At 48.6% G+C, this 14,957-nt stretch overlaps 2 protein-coding genes across 2 annotated transcripts; both read right to left on the bottom strand.

Annotated features, from left to right (window-relative positions):
• Nucleotides 1-1,588: 1,588 nt before the first annotated feature.
• Nucleotides 1,589-4,063, bottom strand: Spaar (small regulatory polypeptide of amino acid response). Its single transcript, XM_031376756.1, has 2 exons — nucleotides 3,554-4,063; nucleotides 1,589-3,006 (listed from the first exon to the last, which is right to left on the bottom strand). The coding sequence occupies exon 2, from the start codon at nucleotides 2,707-2,709 to the stop codon at nucleotides 2,482-2,484; it is 228 nt and encodes a 75-aa protein (XP_031232616.1). The 5' UTR covers nucleotides 2,710-3,006; nucleotides 3,554-4,063; the 3' UTR covers nucleotides 1,589-2,481.
• Nucleotides 4,064-5,525: 1,462 nt separating this feature from the next.
• On the bottom strand, nucleotides 5,526-6,456 carry Hrct1 (histidine rich carboxyl terminus 1). Its single transcript, XM_031376755.1, has one exon. The coding sequence runs from the start codon at nucleotides 6,296-6,298 to the stop codon at nucleotides 5,951-5,953; it is 348 nt and encodes a 115-aa protein (XP_031232615.1). The 5' UTR covers nucleotides 6,299-6,456; the 3' UTR covers nucleotides 5,526-5,950.
• Between the last annotated feature and the right edge of the window lie 8,501 nt (nucleotides 6,457-14,957).

Below are 14,957 nucleotides of genomic sequence, written 5' to 3'. Positions count from 1 at the left end.
TTTTAAAAAGAGATGGGTTATAGGTAAGCTTGTAGAGCATTTTTTTAAAACTAGTGATCAGTGTGGGAGGGCTCAGCCCATTATGGGTGGGGCCATTTCTGGGCTGGTGGTCCTAGGTTCTATAAAGAAGCAGGCCTAGTAAGCCATGAGGAATAAGTCATTAAGCAGCACTCCTCTGTGGCCTTTGCATCAGCCACTGTCTCCAGGTCCCTGCCCTGCTTGAGTTCCTGTCCTGACTTCCTTTGATGATGAACAGTGAGTGATGCGGAAGCATAAGCCAAATCAACCTTCCCCTCCCCAAGTTGCTTTGGTCATGGTGTTTTATCACAATAGAAACCCTAAGACACCACATATACTACACAGGTATTGTACACATTATACATACCACATGTCATGAACCATATACATACTGCACACCAGACACAAAACCCCACCCCACCCCAGCACCCAATGCATGTTGTCTCTGCTCTGTCAGGTGTTCCCTGAGCGCTGGGACCAGGTCTCACTGACTCTCACCTTGTCTGAGCAGGAGCTGGTACACAGCAGAGCTCTGTCCATGTTCACCAAATGAAGGACAGGTGACTGAATAATGGAACGAATGAATGAAGTGCGTGGGTCAGGGAAGACATGGTGATGTGGGTGAGTGAGTCTGTGCTTGGTTGGTAGGGTGACTAAATGGATGGATCACAACATACTTAGGGTATCTATTGGTGTGATAAAAGCATATGACCAAAAGCAACTTGGGAAGGACTCTATGCACGCGTGTACACACACAGTACACACACACACACACACACACACACAACCGTGTACTCCGGTGCCTCGGGTGCTTCATTGTGTCTGGGGACTCACCCACAGTCAAGCAGTCTAAGTGTTGCTGGGAAGAAGGTTCTGCTTAGTTCCTGTGGAGATATGCTGCCAAGACTCCTTTCAAGGAAGATCTTCAGAGCCTGCTTCAGGACAGAACTCTGCCTGAGGAGGAGACAACCCCAAGCCAGCACTGGGGGGTGGGGGTGGGGAGCTGCAGTGAGGGTTGCAGAACTCTGCCTCAGTCTGGCTGCTTCCCCTAGGCAGTTCTGCTTTTTTTTCCTCCCCTCTCAGGTGCTCGCTCATCCCTAGCCAGCCTCAACCTCACACTGACTATTCCCACCCGCTGTGAGTCCTTCACTAAGTCCCCAGGACTCCCTGCCCTCTCTTCTGGCCTCTCTGTAAAAGCCCTAGTCAGGAACTCCGAATCCAGACTGACAGTCTGCAGCTTCTTCTGTGTTTCCAGAAGGCTCTACCTCCTGAGCCTCAACCTCCCCAGATTCACTCCACCCCCATCTAGCATCTGCCTCCCTCCCTGCCATCCCCACCCCCATATCTCTCCAGACCCAAGCCTGTCTCTCTGGATCCTTCCTGTGGCAGCCACATGTCTGGACACCTTTACATCCCAGAGGACGCTGGTTCAGTCTCATTCCCTCAACAGGTAGGTCCTGAGAGAGTTACCCATTCAAGGTTAAATGCAGACAGACAAGCCAGGAAGCTAATTTTCCATCCTTCAGATCATGGTCTCTAAATACAAGATGACATCTATTCCGTGAGCAGCTTTTCTATTAATAAAGACAAATGTCCCTTTATTTGTGTTAAAATCAACAGCTTCTTCACATGCGCCTAAATGTAACAACATTTTAACTTTTTTTGGAATTATCTTTCAGTTCACGATTTTTCTATCATTCCTAAGTGACGCAAATCACTCACATTTGCTAAGAATAGATGCAGTCTGTCGGACCATAGCAATAAAGCACGTCTTGTTCAAGATGTGTTTAAAAGTCTTCTTGGTGGCCCTCTTGCTAACGAAACACCTTGTGCTTTCTGTGGCTCTCTTTTCCTATTCTGCTTCCTTTTGTGGTTTTCCAGAGCAGATTTGGAAAGATCCATAAAAGGATATACATCTTCAATTATAAAATAAGTCACTTGTTCCCAGAAAACAGCTCTTCGTTTTCAGAATTTCAGGGCTGATTTCAGGCCACAGGAGCAAGCCTGAGGTTTGGGTACCGTGCAGCATCCAAAAATACTAACCAACGCATAGTTCTTCAAAATGTCCACTTGAGGGCTCTGGTTCCTTGGGTGGCAAATAGACTTCCATCACAGTACCCTGCTGACTGGGTGCTAACTTCCAGTGAGGTTCCATAGCTAGCTAGAGCTACCCCACCATAGGATACTGCACAGAATCCATCCACATCTCCTCAGATGCCTCAGCCCCATTTTGAGTAGGGCCAAGCTGATGGCTCAGCTTAGAGGTAACTCACATCTGGTCCCAACACCTCAGCTTCCCAGGATAGAGGACAAAGCAAGCCAGAATGGAGGAAGGCAAGAAGTTTGTGGAACCTAGAAGGATAAGGATGGAGACCTGGGAGGAGGGAGACAGCAGACACTGCTTATTGAAGGGGTAGATGGGTCTGACCCACTAGCAGAATAAATGCTGAGGGACTGCCAACCTCACACAACAGTCCAGAAGTTCTGGGCCCTCGGCAGTGGCCGGGATTGGAGAGCTGGCCCAGTGAAGAGTGACGCCTCCTGGTGAAACGTGGCCACAGTGAAGCTACGTCTGGGACCCCTCTCTGGGTCTTGGGTCTGTGAGTCATAGCTGAAATAGCAGAGGATGCAGGTAATGGCCATGGTGATGACAAACAGCACTGCCACCATCCCAATCACCGCTGTCTCCATGATTTCTGAGTGGCACTCGTCACACCGAACACTGTGGATGGTCTCTGAGCCTTAGTGTCCTTAGTTGGCTGTTGGCAACCACGAGCTAGCGGCTTTATGTCGGATTGCTTCTCCGCTGCCTTCTAAGACTCTGGTCTGTGGCCTTGGACTGTGCCACTGTACGCCACCAAACACTTCTGCTGGAATCAGATGACCTTCGGTCTAGTTTTAACCTCAGGTCAGACCTCCAAGAGCTGTGGTCAGCTCTACTGGCAGCTGCTAGAGGCACCATCAGGAAAGATGTGAGCAAATGATTCCCTGGACATGGAAGGGGAAAGGGAAAAAGGGGCAGAAGATGTTGCTAAGACGGAAGCCAAGCCCATGAGCAACGTCTCAGGACTTCAAGAGTTACTGATAAAAAAAAAAAAAAAGAGAGCAACTATACAAAATTCTTCCCCACTAGGAGAACCCAGGAAGAACCTGGCTCCTCCCTGGAAAGGACCCAGGGCCAGCAATTGGCCTCTCTGCTGCCTTCCCAGGCTCTGCACCTAGGCTGGGAGGCAGGTGTGGAGAAAGATACACGCCAGCTCCAGGCAAGTGGAAGTGGAGGGGGGAGGGGTGGGCATCGAGGTAAGGGGAAAGGGATCGGTGCTCACAGGGGCCGTAGAAAGGGAGATTAGAGAGAGAGAGTCGGTTGTACTTGACCTCATTTTCCATGCAGTGTTGGGAAGTGTGGTGTATATACGGAAGGACCTTCTCCAACCCCGTCATTGAATCACAGGGTTCTTTTGCTTTTCTATATGCCCCACCTCCGTTTGCTGCCCACCCGGACCCACTTCTCACATGGGGTGCTGTGAAGACTTACCCTGGACTCCAATAGTGCCATCCCCGACTGTATCTGGAGCTGTAGACCCCCTGTCTGGTGACCACCCCGGGTGGCCATGACTCTTCCCCCGAAGCGTGCAATGTTTTTGTTGGTGCCGCCTGGAATTTGGCTTGGAGATGTCTGAGCAGCTGTGAGTACTTCCTGAATCCCTTCCTCCAATTGTGATTGAGGGCCTCTGACCCACAGCCACCACCTCGCCAGCTACAGGGCTTAACCGGCCCCACACACTTGTGGGCTCATTAACCGACCCTTGAGAGTACCAGCGACAGGAGCCCGGCCCGAGCCCACTCACACCCAGTTCCTCTCGAGACTATCCCACATTCAGAGAGGAGTGTGAAGAAATAGTACTTCTGGGTACTGAACATAGCCAGGCACTGTCTCATAAACATTGGTCCCACAGCCCTGTGCAGGACTAGGACCTCCATTTTACAGGAAGAGGTACAGACTCGATGGTCACAGAGCAGATATGCCTGGCCAGACCTGCTGCTAGTGAGTCACAAGGACAGCACCCAATGGCAGGACAATGATTCCCTTTCTCAACCCAACTCTCTTCCTGGGACCATACAGTAGAGTGATTGCCTGATCAGGACCCCATGGCCCCAAGAAGAGAGAGAGATGTGCCCAAGGTCATGCAGCCAGGAACGTTTCCAGTTTCTCCAAGGCCCAAGAGAACTTCAGTAGCAGTATGGGCAAACAACCCACTCACACAGGGCAGAAGAGCAAACAATGCACTGCCCTGTTCTACCACAGCCTGTCTTCTGACAATCGGGGCTCCTCCTCCACATGGGTACCGTAGGGTATCTCTTCAAATTCCCATCATGGTCTGGTGGGGCTGGGAGATGGGCCCTAGAGGCTGTTGCAATCTTTTATCTTGCTTCTCCTTTGCTTATGCTTTGAGCGAGCTGGGGAGAACCGGCCGGCATTTTTGACAGGAATGCCGGAAGCTTGTCCAGCTCTGTTTCTCCTCCTGCCTAACCGTTTCCCTCTTTCCCATCTTTGGTGTATCTGTGAAATCCCCGTGAAGCTGCAGTGGGCAGGCCTCCTGCGGTGCAGGTGGCTGTAGCTAGACAGGAGCAAGGGCAGAAGGCTGGACTGGGCTGAGCCCGGCAATGAGGGGGGAGGGATGGGTGTGAAGGACACTCCAGAGACAGGAATCAGTTTACCAGACCTCTGGTCCACTTTCCCAGCGCAGAAACCTAGTGCAGCTGTCAGTGTGAATTTGCCTCTCCCCTTCCTCTCTGGTCACCCCTCGCCTAGTCCTCACAGAGTCCCCTGGGAAGCGGAAGGAAAGAGGACATTCTATTCCAGTGAGTCACTGGCTTCTGGCTTTCCCTCCTCCTGAGCCTTGCCCTGCTTCTCCCTTGTTCTCAGGCTCAGGCTGAGATGAGATTTCCTTCCCCTTCATGAACCCAATCGTTTATTCATAGCGTGTGTGGGTCCTCTGCCTGTTGACTCTGGTAGGAGGCTCTACTATCCATCCCATTTTAAGGAAGGAGAAACTGAGGCCCAGGCCAGGCATGTGCTCTTGAGGTCACCCACATGCCAAGCAGTTAATTGTTCCTTCCCTCTGGTCTTATCGACCCGCTACCCGCTACTGTGTATCTGCGAACAGGCTGGGTGGAGACTGAAGGCCTGGATAAGAATCCCTTATTCAGTCCCTAGACACTGAACCCAGCATTGGTGCATGCCCTGGACCAGGCTAGGAGGAGCACTCAGGCAGAATGCTCAGAGAGCTAGAACCCGGTCTAGGTGGTCTCAGCTGTTCCTTCTCCAAAGCTCTGGGCCATCCACACTGAATTCTCCCTCGGAGCTTAGGCAGGGACCACCTATTTCTCCCTGTTCCAGACCCTAGGCTCAGCTTCTTCCAGAAGAGTTCCCAGGGCCCCGTGACACAGCCCTTGTGGCTCCCTTCCTCCCCCTGTGCTACTGTCAAGAACCAGTTCACAAAAACAGCTCTCTGGTGGCTTTTATTTCTTACAGCCAAACAACAGTGAAGGCCCCATACCACAGTCTGCCCCTGGAATCGCATCACAGGGCCTCCCCAATCAGAAGAACACTCCATCTCCACCTGGGCTCTGGTTCAGCCAGACACCCTTGTCACTTCCAGGGTCACCAGGAATTGCAGTCACAAGGTAGGATGTCAGCCAACCCTGCTCCAAACTCCAGCCCTTCATTGTGTAGAGGGCCACCCAGGTGGTTCTCAGGTCTCTGTTGCACATAGGGAGAAGGGCTCATATGCAAATGAAACCTAAGCAGGACCAGGGTCCCAGTACCCCCATTCACCCCAGAGACACATCCTTTTCTGTGGAAACATCAGGGTCCACTCATTTTGTAGCTGGATGGCAGGCAGAGCCAGGTAGATGCTATCTACTAGCCTCAGTGGCGGGTTCCATGAGCATGGTGATGGCGATGGTGGTGGTGGCGGTGGTGGTGGAGCCGATGGGGAGAACGGTGGTGCTGGTGGTGGTGGTGAACGCCTACACTGGTCACCCCAGTTACATGGCCATGGTGATGATGATGGTGATGGTGAACGAGCCTCGGGAGACGCAGGCGCCGGCCATGGAAGAGTCGAGGCCGGGCTTGTCGGACTCGGTTTCTCTCCACATCGTGCTCCTGTGATCTATGGAAAAGACAAAGGGCCAGCAGCCACAGCAACATTAAAAAAGCCAGCGCTGTGCCTGTGATCCAACACACAAGGGTTGTGTTCCCCAGAAGGCCTAACATCTGGAAGCCGGTGGATCTCCGCAAACTTCACTCAGTGGCTCCCTTCAGCAGCCTCTGCTCAGCCCTCACAGTCGCTGAACTCAGGGTGTCTCAGTTCCTGCAGACTGGAGAACAGCCAGGGAATGTGGGAGAGGCCTGTTTGGACAGGCTTCTCAACAGCCAGAAGGCTGTGGGTGGGGAGGGGGAGGCCACGAAAGGAAAGTGGGTGGAGATCAAAGAGCTGTGGGACTGGCTTGCTTGAGGGGAGGGCCTGAATCAGGGATAAGAGGTCAATATCCCATCTATTCCTGCCCCCTGGAAGAAGGAGGGCCCTCCTCTGGGCTTCAGGTTTTCTCCTAGGGACCACTGTATGGAGATTAAAAGTGTAGGCTTTGGATGCACACAACTCCCTAGCTATACTGCAGCCTGCAATATCCTCCACCGCTGAGGGTCAGTGAGCCAGCCTGTGAATGACTGTCAGCCTTGGGTCAACAGAAAGCAGAAAGGAAGCCACTTGAGGTCACACAGGCCAGCCCCTTGTCTCCCAGGTCAACAATCTCAGTGGATGGCAGTCTCTTTACCCTATCATCTGCCCTGCCACAAAGCTCAGGCCATTGCTGCCCAGCTGGGGACTTGTTTGGGGATCAGAATATGCACAGTCTTCAATTCTCTCATTACTGGTTCTAAATCCTCTGGCCCCTATCACCAAGGATGAGGCTGCGATTCAGGGTGTCCCTAGCATCTCTGTTGTCTGCAAGCTCACTAGGCTTTCATGTGCAGCCAGGCTCCCCAAAGCCCCAGCTCTGTGGCTGGGGCCCTCAGGGGTCCTTCAGCCCATCCCTCAAAGCTCCTTCTGGAGAGTGCTCAGCCCCTAGACCTCAGACTGGCTCACAGCTCTGCCGTAGCTCCACTCTGTAAAGTTGGGCAAGGCCCTTCCTCGAGCCCACTGTGTCCTCTCTGAAGATCCCGCAGCAGAAGTAAACTCCAGAGACGCTCCTCTGCTCTAGTCCCAGTCCCAGTCATGGCTGCTTTCTCTGACATCTTTACTGAAAAGCTGCAGCAGCCGAAAGGGCTAAACATCACCTTTGGCTAAGCTGATCTTGGGGGAGGCTTCCTGGCCCTCTGGAGAAGTCACTTGAACTTTTAATGAGGCTTGCAGAGAGAACTCCTGCAGACTCCTGGGGCTCTGGAGCCAGCTATCTTCCCTAGAGGCCCATTGAAGAAGCCCTATGGAGCTGGCAGAGAGGGGAGGAGGGAGAGGGGAAGGGCATGAAGAAGAGCGGGTTAAACAGATAACTTTCCTCTACAGGACTTCTCCAAGGAGATGCCCACCCCTCACAAGCTGGAGACTGCTCTGCAATGTGCAGATCTGAAGACTTTCAGTCATTCCTAAGGACCCCTGGGAATCATCCTGCCACATTAGGGAAACTGAGACCAAAGAGGGGAAGAAACTTGCCTGAGTCTCTCACCTTGGTGGGTTAGCGTGTGCCACAAGCAATCTCCAGTCCTTTGGTTGGGGTGGGAAGAGCTGTCCAAGATTGAAGATTCTACCTGCTGGCAGGGACCTTCCAGAGACAGCGGAAGATGATGCGCAATGAGGGGAAGCCTGAGGGCCAGGGATGAAGAGATGCCCATCTGCACACAGTACATACTTATTTTAGGAGGTACTGATAAAAGGTAGGACCTTGAAGTGGCCATCTTACTAGCTGCTTTGAGTACTTAGAGGTGACAGGCTGCAGTCCTCAGAGGCACAGAAGTGACTACTCAGGTCCTGTGTGGAATGCTGTCTTCCTACTTTTAATCATGTGACTACTTCCCTGATCATTTTGAATGGCCTGACTGGACACAGGCTCTGTTAGATTGATGACCTTAGAGGGACTGGATCTGATGAAGTAGGGCCACTCTCAGAAAAGCCATCCTGTGCCCCTGTCATTGAATATTCTCCCTTGGCTTCCCCTGCACTTGAGTCTTTCTTCTGTGGAACTCCACAGGCAGCCTTCTTAGTCAGGACTTTCAGACTGCCAGTTGATGGGCAAGTCCTTGAAAATTCTTCCTATCTCACTTCAATCCTGTGCCTTCCAGGATACCTTACCTCCACGAGTGTCATTGTATGCACATAGACACTTTTAAAGTAATGTCCCGGGCTGGTGAGATGGCTCAGTGGATAAGAGCACTCACTGACTGCTCTTCCGAAGGTCGTGAGTTCAAATCCCAGCAGCCACATGGTGGCTCACAACCACCCCTAATGAGATCTGACGCCCTCTTCTGGTGTGTCTGAAGATAGCTACAGTGTACTAATATATAATAATAAATAAATCTTAAAGTAATGTCCCCTGTGGGGACTCATGAGCCTTATATTTATGTGTTTATGTGCATGCATATGTGCATGCATGCGTGAGTGTGCATGTGCGCACACGCATGCGCACGCACACACACACACACACACAGTCACATGTTCATACATGTTCCACACAAGGCTATGTGAGTAGTGGTTCCTTGGTTGACTAGCAAGAACAACCACATTGTTTTCACTAATTAGTGGCACCACCTAGTGGTGGCAGTGAATAAAATCACTTTTGTATCCTGACCCATCAAAAATTCCTATCATCCTGACCTGGGTTTGTAGACCATATTTAACAACCACGCATTTAACTAACGCATCATTCCAAATTATCAGTAACACAGCCAAAGAATTAAAATGGGAAAATATTCCACGACACATCCTTGGCCCTGGAACTTTATAGTAAATTTCTCTGGGTACAGTGCACAGGAGCCAGATAGTGAGCATATTAACTAAGAACAGGCATTCCTAGGAAGGAGCTGAAGATATGTCCCAGCAGGGCTGTCCAAAAACTATGCAAGAGGCAGCCGAGTGAAGGAGCAGCCCAGAGGCAGGGTACCACAGCAAACAGCTGGATGACCTGGATAACTCAGGAGGTACAGGAAAGAGGATCAGAATTTCCAGGCCATTCTAGGATACGTTTAAAGAGGCCAAGCCACAAATGTAGGACCAATGCAATCTTAATATCACCACAACGATAATAACGGTTTCTAAAGTGACCAGATCAAACCACCATAGGAAAAAAATTTGACAGTCTCTTTTAAAAACTAAACACGCCGGGCGGTGGTAGCGCACGCCTTTAATCCCAGCACTTGGGAGGCAGAGGCAGGCGGATTTCTGAGTTCGAGGCCAGCCTGGTCTACTGAGTGAGTTCCAGGACAGCCAAAGCTACACAGAGAAACCCTGTCTAGAAAAAAAAAAAAAACAAAAAAACAAAAATAAAAACTAAACACAGTCTGCCGTACAATCCAACAATTTACCTAAATGAGGTGAAAATACGCCCACCCCTGTGTATGTCCTTCAGTCAGCCTCCTGTAGAGGAGCACATAAGGAAACCCTGGGCAGGGAGACTGCACTGCTGCTCAGGATTAAAAAGAAATGAGCTTTTTAGAGCCAATAGATACAACGTAGACATCTTTTGCTAGGTAAAAGAAGCCAATATGAAGACTCCATACCATGTGGACCCAACTCTGTGACACTGTGAAGAATGTGAAACCCCAGAGAGAACAGAACAAATGATGAGTCTTGCCGGGGCCCTAGGGGACAGAAGGAAGAAAAGTGGATCACAGAAGTCCTTAAGGTGGGGCATGCGTATTTAAGACGCTATGCAGGTGAGCATATGGCACCCTATATTTGTTCAAATGTGTAGCATGTGCCACCAAGAGTGAGCCCTAACAGCCCTGCCTCTGAGTGTCAGTGTGTCGGCCTGGGCTCATCGATTTAACAGATGTTCTGTTGTGGTGGGAAGGTTGGTGTCAAGGAAGGCTCAGGACGGTTTGGGGAGTCTCTGCTTCCTCCACTTAAGTTTTCTGCAATCCTCACACCACTACTCTAAGTAAAGACTGATCTTAATAGGAGAGGGGTGAGGAATGCTCACAAACAGTAGGGCGCCCTTAAACAGTCTCAATATAGAGAAAGAAGGACTTCTTGTTCACGGGTCTCTTGGTCTCTTGGGTTGTGACAGAATCTCATCCTATAACCTTGGCTGGCCTTGGATTTGTGGCGATCCTTCTGCTTCAGTCTTCCAGGTGTGGGGATTACACACACACACACACACACACACACACACACACAAGCTGCCAGCTGTCACCACTACCCCCCCAGCCACCACCCTCAGCTTAGTTCTTAATATTCATTGTTCACTTTATGTAGCGACCAAACCCTCACGCCAGGGCTGACAATGCCCAGCATAAAGCGCCACAGACAAACCACAAAGTTCTAACTATCAAATATGTTTTTTCCTAGCCCTAGAATATTGAAAGACAAATATCCATGAACAAATAACGAGTATTCTAGGAAGGCGGGGGAGGTTTGATTTAAAAAAAAAAAAAAATCTACCGATGTAATTAATTCTGTAAGTAGGATAAAAAAGTGAGACCACACATTATCCCGACAGATGGTCCCCAAAAAAGCATCTGATAAAATTAGCTGTGCATTCCTGATAAGTATCACAAATGAACAAGACACGGAAGACTACATTCTTTTTTTTTTTTTCAGTGATTTACTTATTTTTATTTCATGTAGTTACAGACAGTTGTGAACTACCATGTGGGCGTTGGAAACTGAGCCTGGGTCAGAGGACCCAGTGTCCTTAACCACTGAGCCATCTCTCCAGCCCCCAGGAGAGTACATTCCTAATGTAATTAAAAGGAAAGATATTGTAATTCAAATAGATAACATCATTATTTTAGAAATAAGCATCCCTTTAAAAGCAATAACAAGTTGTTTACAGCCACTGTTTTCACTCAGCTTGGAGCTGCTAAGTCAGAGGGTATGAGAAAAGGCAGGAGGGTGGTGATGGCAGACCTAAGAAACTTAGAAGTGTTTGAAAAGCCTTTAATCCTAATAAGAACTAAGGTTTTGTTCATTTTTTTATTTATTTCGAGTCGGCATGTTTTGTATCACACACTGGCCTTGAACTTATGTAACTGAGGATGGCCTGGAAATTCTGGTCCTCTTTCCTCTACCTCCTGAGTACCAGGACTACAGCTTATGCCCTGCTAGAGATCAAGCCCAGGGCCTCCTGCATTATGTAGGCACATTACCAATCAGGTTATTACAGCCAAGCTCAGAATTAGATCACTTACAATTAAATAGGTAAATACCAGTCATTTTCTTGCACAGCAATAATTATTAATGTATATATGTGCTAAAATGAAGACAACACTGACATCGGTGATGAAAACTGTAAAATTGTTTAATAAACTTAACGAGAGGTGTGGAATGAGGCAGGTGGAGGAGCAGGCAGCTGCAGATCCTGCCCTCTAGATGAAGAGTTAGGACAACGGGGAATTCAAGGTCAGCCTCAAATCTAGAATGAATTTGAGACCAGCCCGGGCAGAGCAAAACCTGGTGTCAAGAAAATAAACAAGTAAATATGAAATTTAAAACTACAAAATATTGTGAATAGGATCCAATGCTTTGTCAAGACACACGAAGAAAAAACACAAGCAGCTGAAGTGACCCACCTTGAGCTTCAATGGGAAAAGCTCAGGGCCTTAAACCATAAAGGGCACTGGTCACACGCAACTAGGAACAGCTTGTTCCAAGCATTGCTGGAGGAACTGTTCCAAGGAACAGAGGTAATAGTTTGAAAGCTCGGGGTGCTTTTCTGTTTTGTCTCTCCAAATACGTAATTTTTTCCCAAATAGCCCAGGGCATCCATTGGGATCAGAGCTGTGCTGAACGGAGGACTCCTTCACCTTCAAAACCGGACTTTGCCTAACTCAAGCCTCCCTCCTGGGGAGCTTCTAAATTCTTGTTTCTCTCCATTTCAGCTTACAGAATAAAGAACCAAGCTGAGGCCTCATGACATTCCCCCACGAGGTAGAAAGCCATCCCAAGGTAGGTAGATGGAAGCCATGATCTATTTCTGGCCCCAAGGGATGGTGGAAAGAGAGTGAAGTGCAAATGTGTGCAGCAGCTGCTCGGAGCTCTAAAGATAAAGAGGGAGCTGCGTGCAGATGGCGGGAGAGAACCAGCCAGAGCGCAGATGTAACTTGGAAAGGGGACTTGGTCTACAAAATACACAAATCCTGGGTACTCATGGAACTGTGACCTCATTTTTACATAAATGCTGTTCATTAGCCGGGAATGTTCTTGTTACAAATATAAACGGGCATAGGTACACATTTAGAAAACTACATAAGCAAGGTTAACAGTAATTTGTATGTGTATAAGGTTGTGTATGTGCCTGCGGGTGTTAGTGTGTGAGTGCGAGTGTGTGCATGTGTGTGAGTGTGAGCGTGTGCATGTGTGTGAGTGTGTGTAAGTGTGAGTGAATGTGTGAGTATGTGAGAGTGAGTGTGTGTGTGAGAATGTGTGTGTATGTATATGTGTGAGTGTGTATGAGTATGTGAGTGTGTGTATGAGTGTGTGTGAAAGCATGTGTGCGAGTGAGTGTGTGAGCGTGTATGTATGTGTGTGTGTACGTATGTATGTGTACATGTGGAGGACAGAGGACATTCCTCTGGTGTCACTCACCTTTTATGACATTCCTCTGGTGTCACTCACCTTTTATTTTGATTTTTTTGAGGTAGGGTCTCTGATTGCCCTAGAAATTGCTGAGTAGGCTGGCTGGCCAGCAAGCCCCAGGGATCCCCCTGTCTCCGTGTCCCAGTCACATGGATGGGATTACAAGTTCATGCCACCACACCTTTTTTCTTTCCTCCGTTTTAGTGTGGATTCTGGGGCTCAAACTGAAGCCCTTCCCCTCACAAGGCAAGCTCCATAGCTCTGCTCTCCTCTCAGCTTTCCACAACCCCAGTTTTTTGTTGCCATTGCTTTGTTATGCTTTGGTTCTCTGAGATAGTCTCATGGAGCCTAGAATCTGGCCTCCAAAGTGCTGTGTAGGTGAGGCTCCTGGTGACCTCACAGCTCTGTAACTGCCACCCCTGGCTGCGAATGATTTATACTTGCCATTTCTATATTTCTAAATTTGCAACCATGAACATCTTTTTCTGTACAAAAATGAAAGAAAGAAAAATTATCGCCTCTTTAGGAAAATAGAAATAATACCAACTCAAATATAATACCACAGCCAAGAATCAACCTCATTCACCAAAGCCAAATGGCAGAACTGCAATCTCAAACTACCTTCTTAAAGCTGTCAAGAGTAGTACTGTGTGCCCAGGGCTCAAGAGGCTGAGGTAGGAAGATTTCAAGTTTGAGGCCACCCTGAGCTACGTATATTCATATGTGTGTGTGTGTGTGTTGAGTGTATATATATATATATATATATATATATATATATATATATATATATAATAGATATTATAATTTAAATAATAATTTAATAGACTAGCTACCAGCAGGGTTAGGTGGGAATGGTTTAATCCTAGGAGTCTCCATTGCCTACCTCCCATGGGCTTATAGAACATGGACATGGGCAAATAGCAAGCTTTCCTAACCCTCAGTTTCCCCTGATGTGCGCTGGGAATTGGAGACGGCCTACATTTGCACACTCTAAGCTTCGTTGCTCCCTCTCTTTCCAAGTGGCTCTAATTTTCTGAAGGCTTTTTAAAAACTTAGGATTATGTCCATTTGTTCTACCCACATCTCTTGATCTAGGTCCTATGCGTGGCACCAAAGCTAAGGTGGGAAGCAAGAAGGCATGATGCTCGCTGCCCTGGGAGCCTTTTCCTTGAGTCAGAAGACAGAAATATGAGGTATTACAACACACCGCATGTCAGGACACAAGAAAAGCACAAGAGGAATCATCTGTAAGCAGTAAAGGGCTCTCCCAGCCCCAGCTACTTAAAGTCTCTAGATAGACTTCACAATCTTCCCTCAGTCCAGCCTCAGAGCAAGTCGGCATCACGTGACATGCACACATGCTGAGTTCAGGCACTAGGCTGAGAGTCAGAGCTGGGCAAGGCATGCTGCCGTGTGTGTGTGTGTGTGTGTGTGTGTGTGTGTGTGTGTGTGTGTGTGTGTAACAGAGAGAGAGAGAGAAAGCAGACATGTGTGTATGTTTGAGAGTGTGATGGTGGTAATGTGTGTGTGTGTGTGTGTGTGTGTGTGTGAGAGAGAGAGAGAGAGAGAGAGAGAGAGAGTAAGCATGTGTGTATGTTTAAGAGTGCAGTGGTGGTAATGTGTGTGTGTGTGTGAGAGAGAGAGAGAGAGAGAGAGAGCAGGCATGTGTGTATATTTAAGAGTACAGTGGTGGTAATGTGTGTGTGTGAGTGTGTGTATGTGTGTGTGAGTGAGAGAGAGAGAGAGAGAAAGAGAGAGAGAGAGAGCAGGCATGTGTGTATATTTAAGAGTACAGTGGTGATAATGTGTGTGAGTGTGTGTGTATGTCTGTGTGTGTGTCTGTGTGTGTCTGTGTGTGTGAATGTGTGAGTGTGTGTGTGTATGTGATTGTGTGAGTATGTATGTGTGTTTGTGTGTGAGTGTATGTGTGAGTGTGTGTATGTATGTGTTTGTGTGTGAGTGTGTGTGTGCATGCACATGTGTGTAGAGGCTAGAGATTGATATGAAGATCTTTCCCAATTCCTCTCCACCATTTGTTTGTTTGTTTGTTTGTTTGTTTGTTTGTTTGAGACAGGGTCTGGAACTGGAACTCTGATTCTCCTACTCTGGCTTGTCAATAAGCCCCAGGGGTCATCTTGTCTCCAT

The sequence above is a fragment of the Mastomys coucha genome, unplaced genomic scaffold (genome assembly GCF_008632895.1).
Source record: "Mastomys coucha isolate ucsf_1 unplaced genomic scaffold, UCSF_Mcou_1 pScaffold18, whole genome shotgun sequence".
Taxonomy (NCBI): domain Eukaryota; kingdom Metazoa; phylum Chordata; class Mammalia; order Rodentia; family Muridae; genus Mastomys; species Mastomys coucha.
The sequence above is the reverse complement of the archived record's forward strand: the minus strand, read 5'-3'. Positions and strand labels throughout refer to the sequence as shown.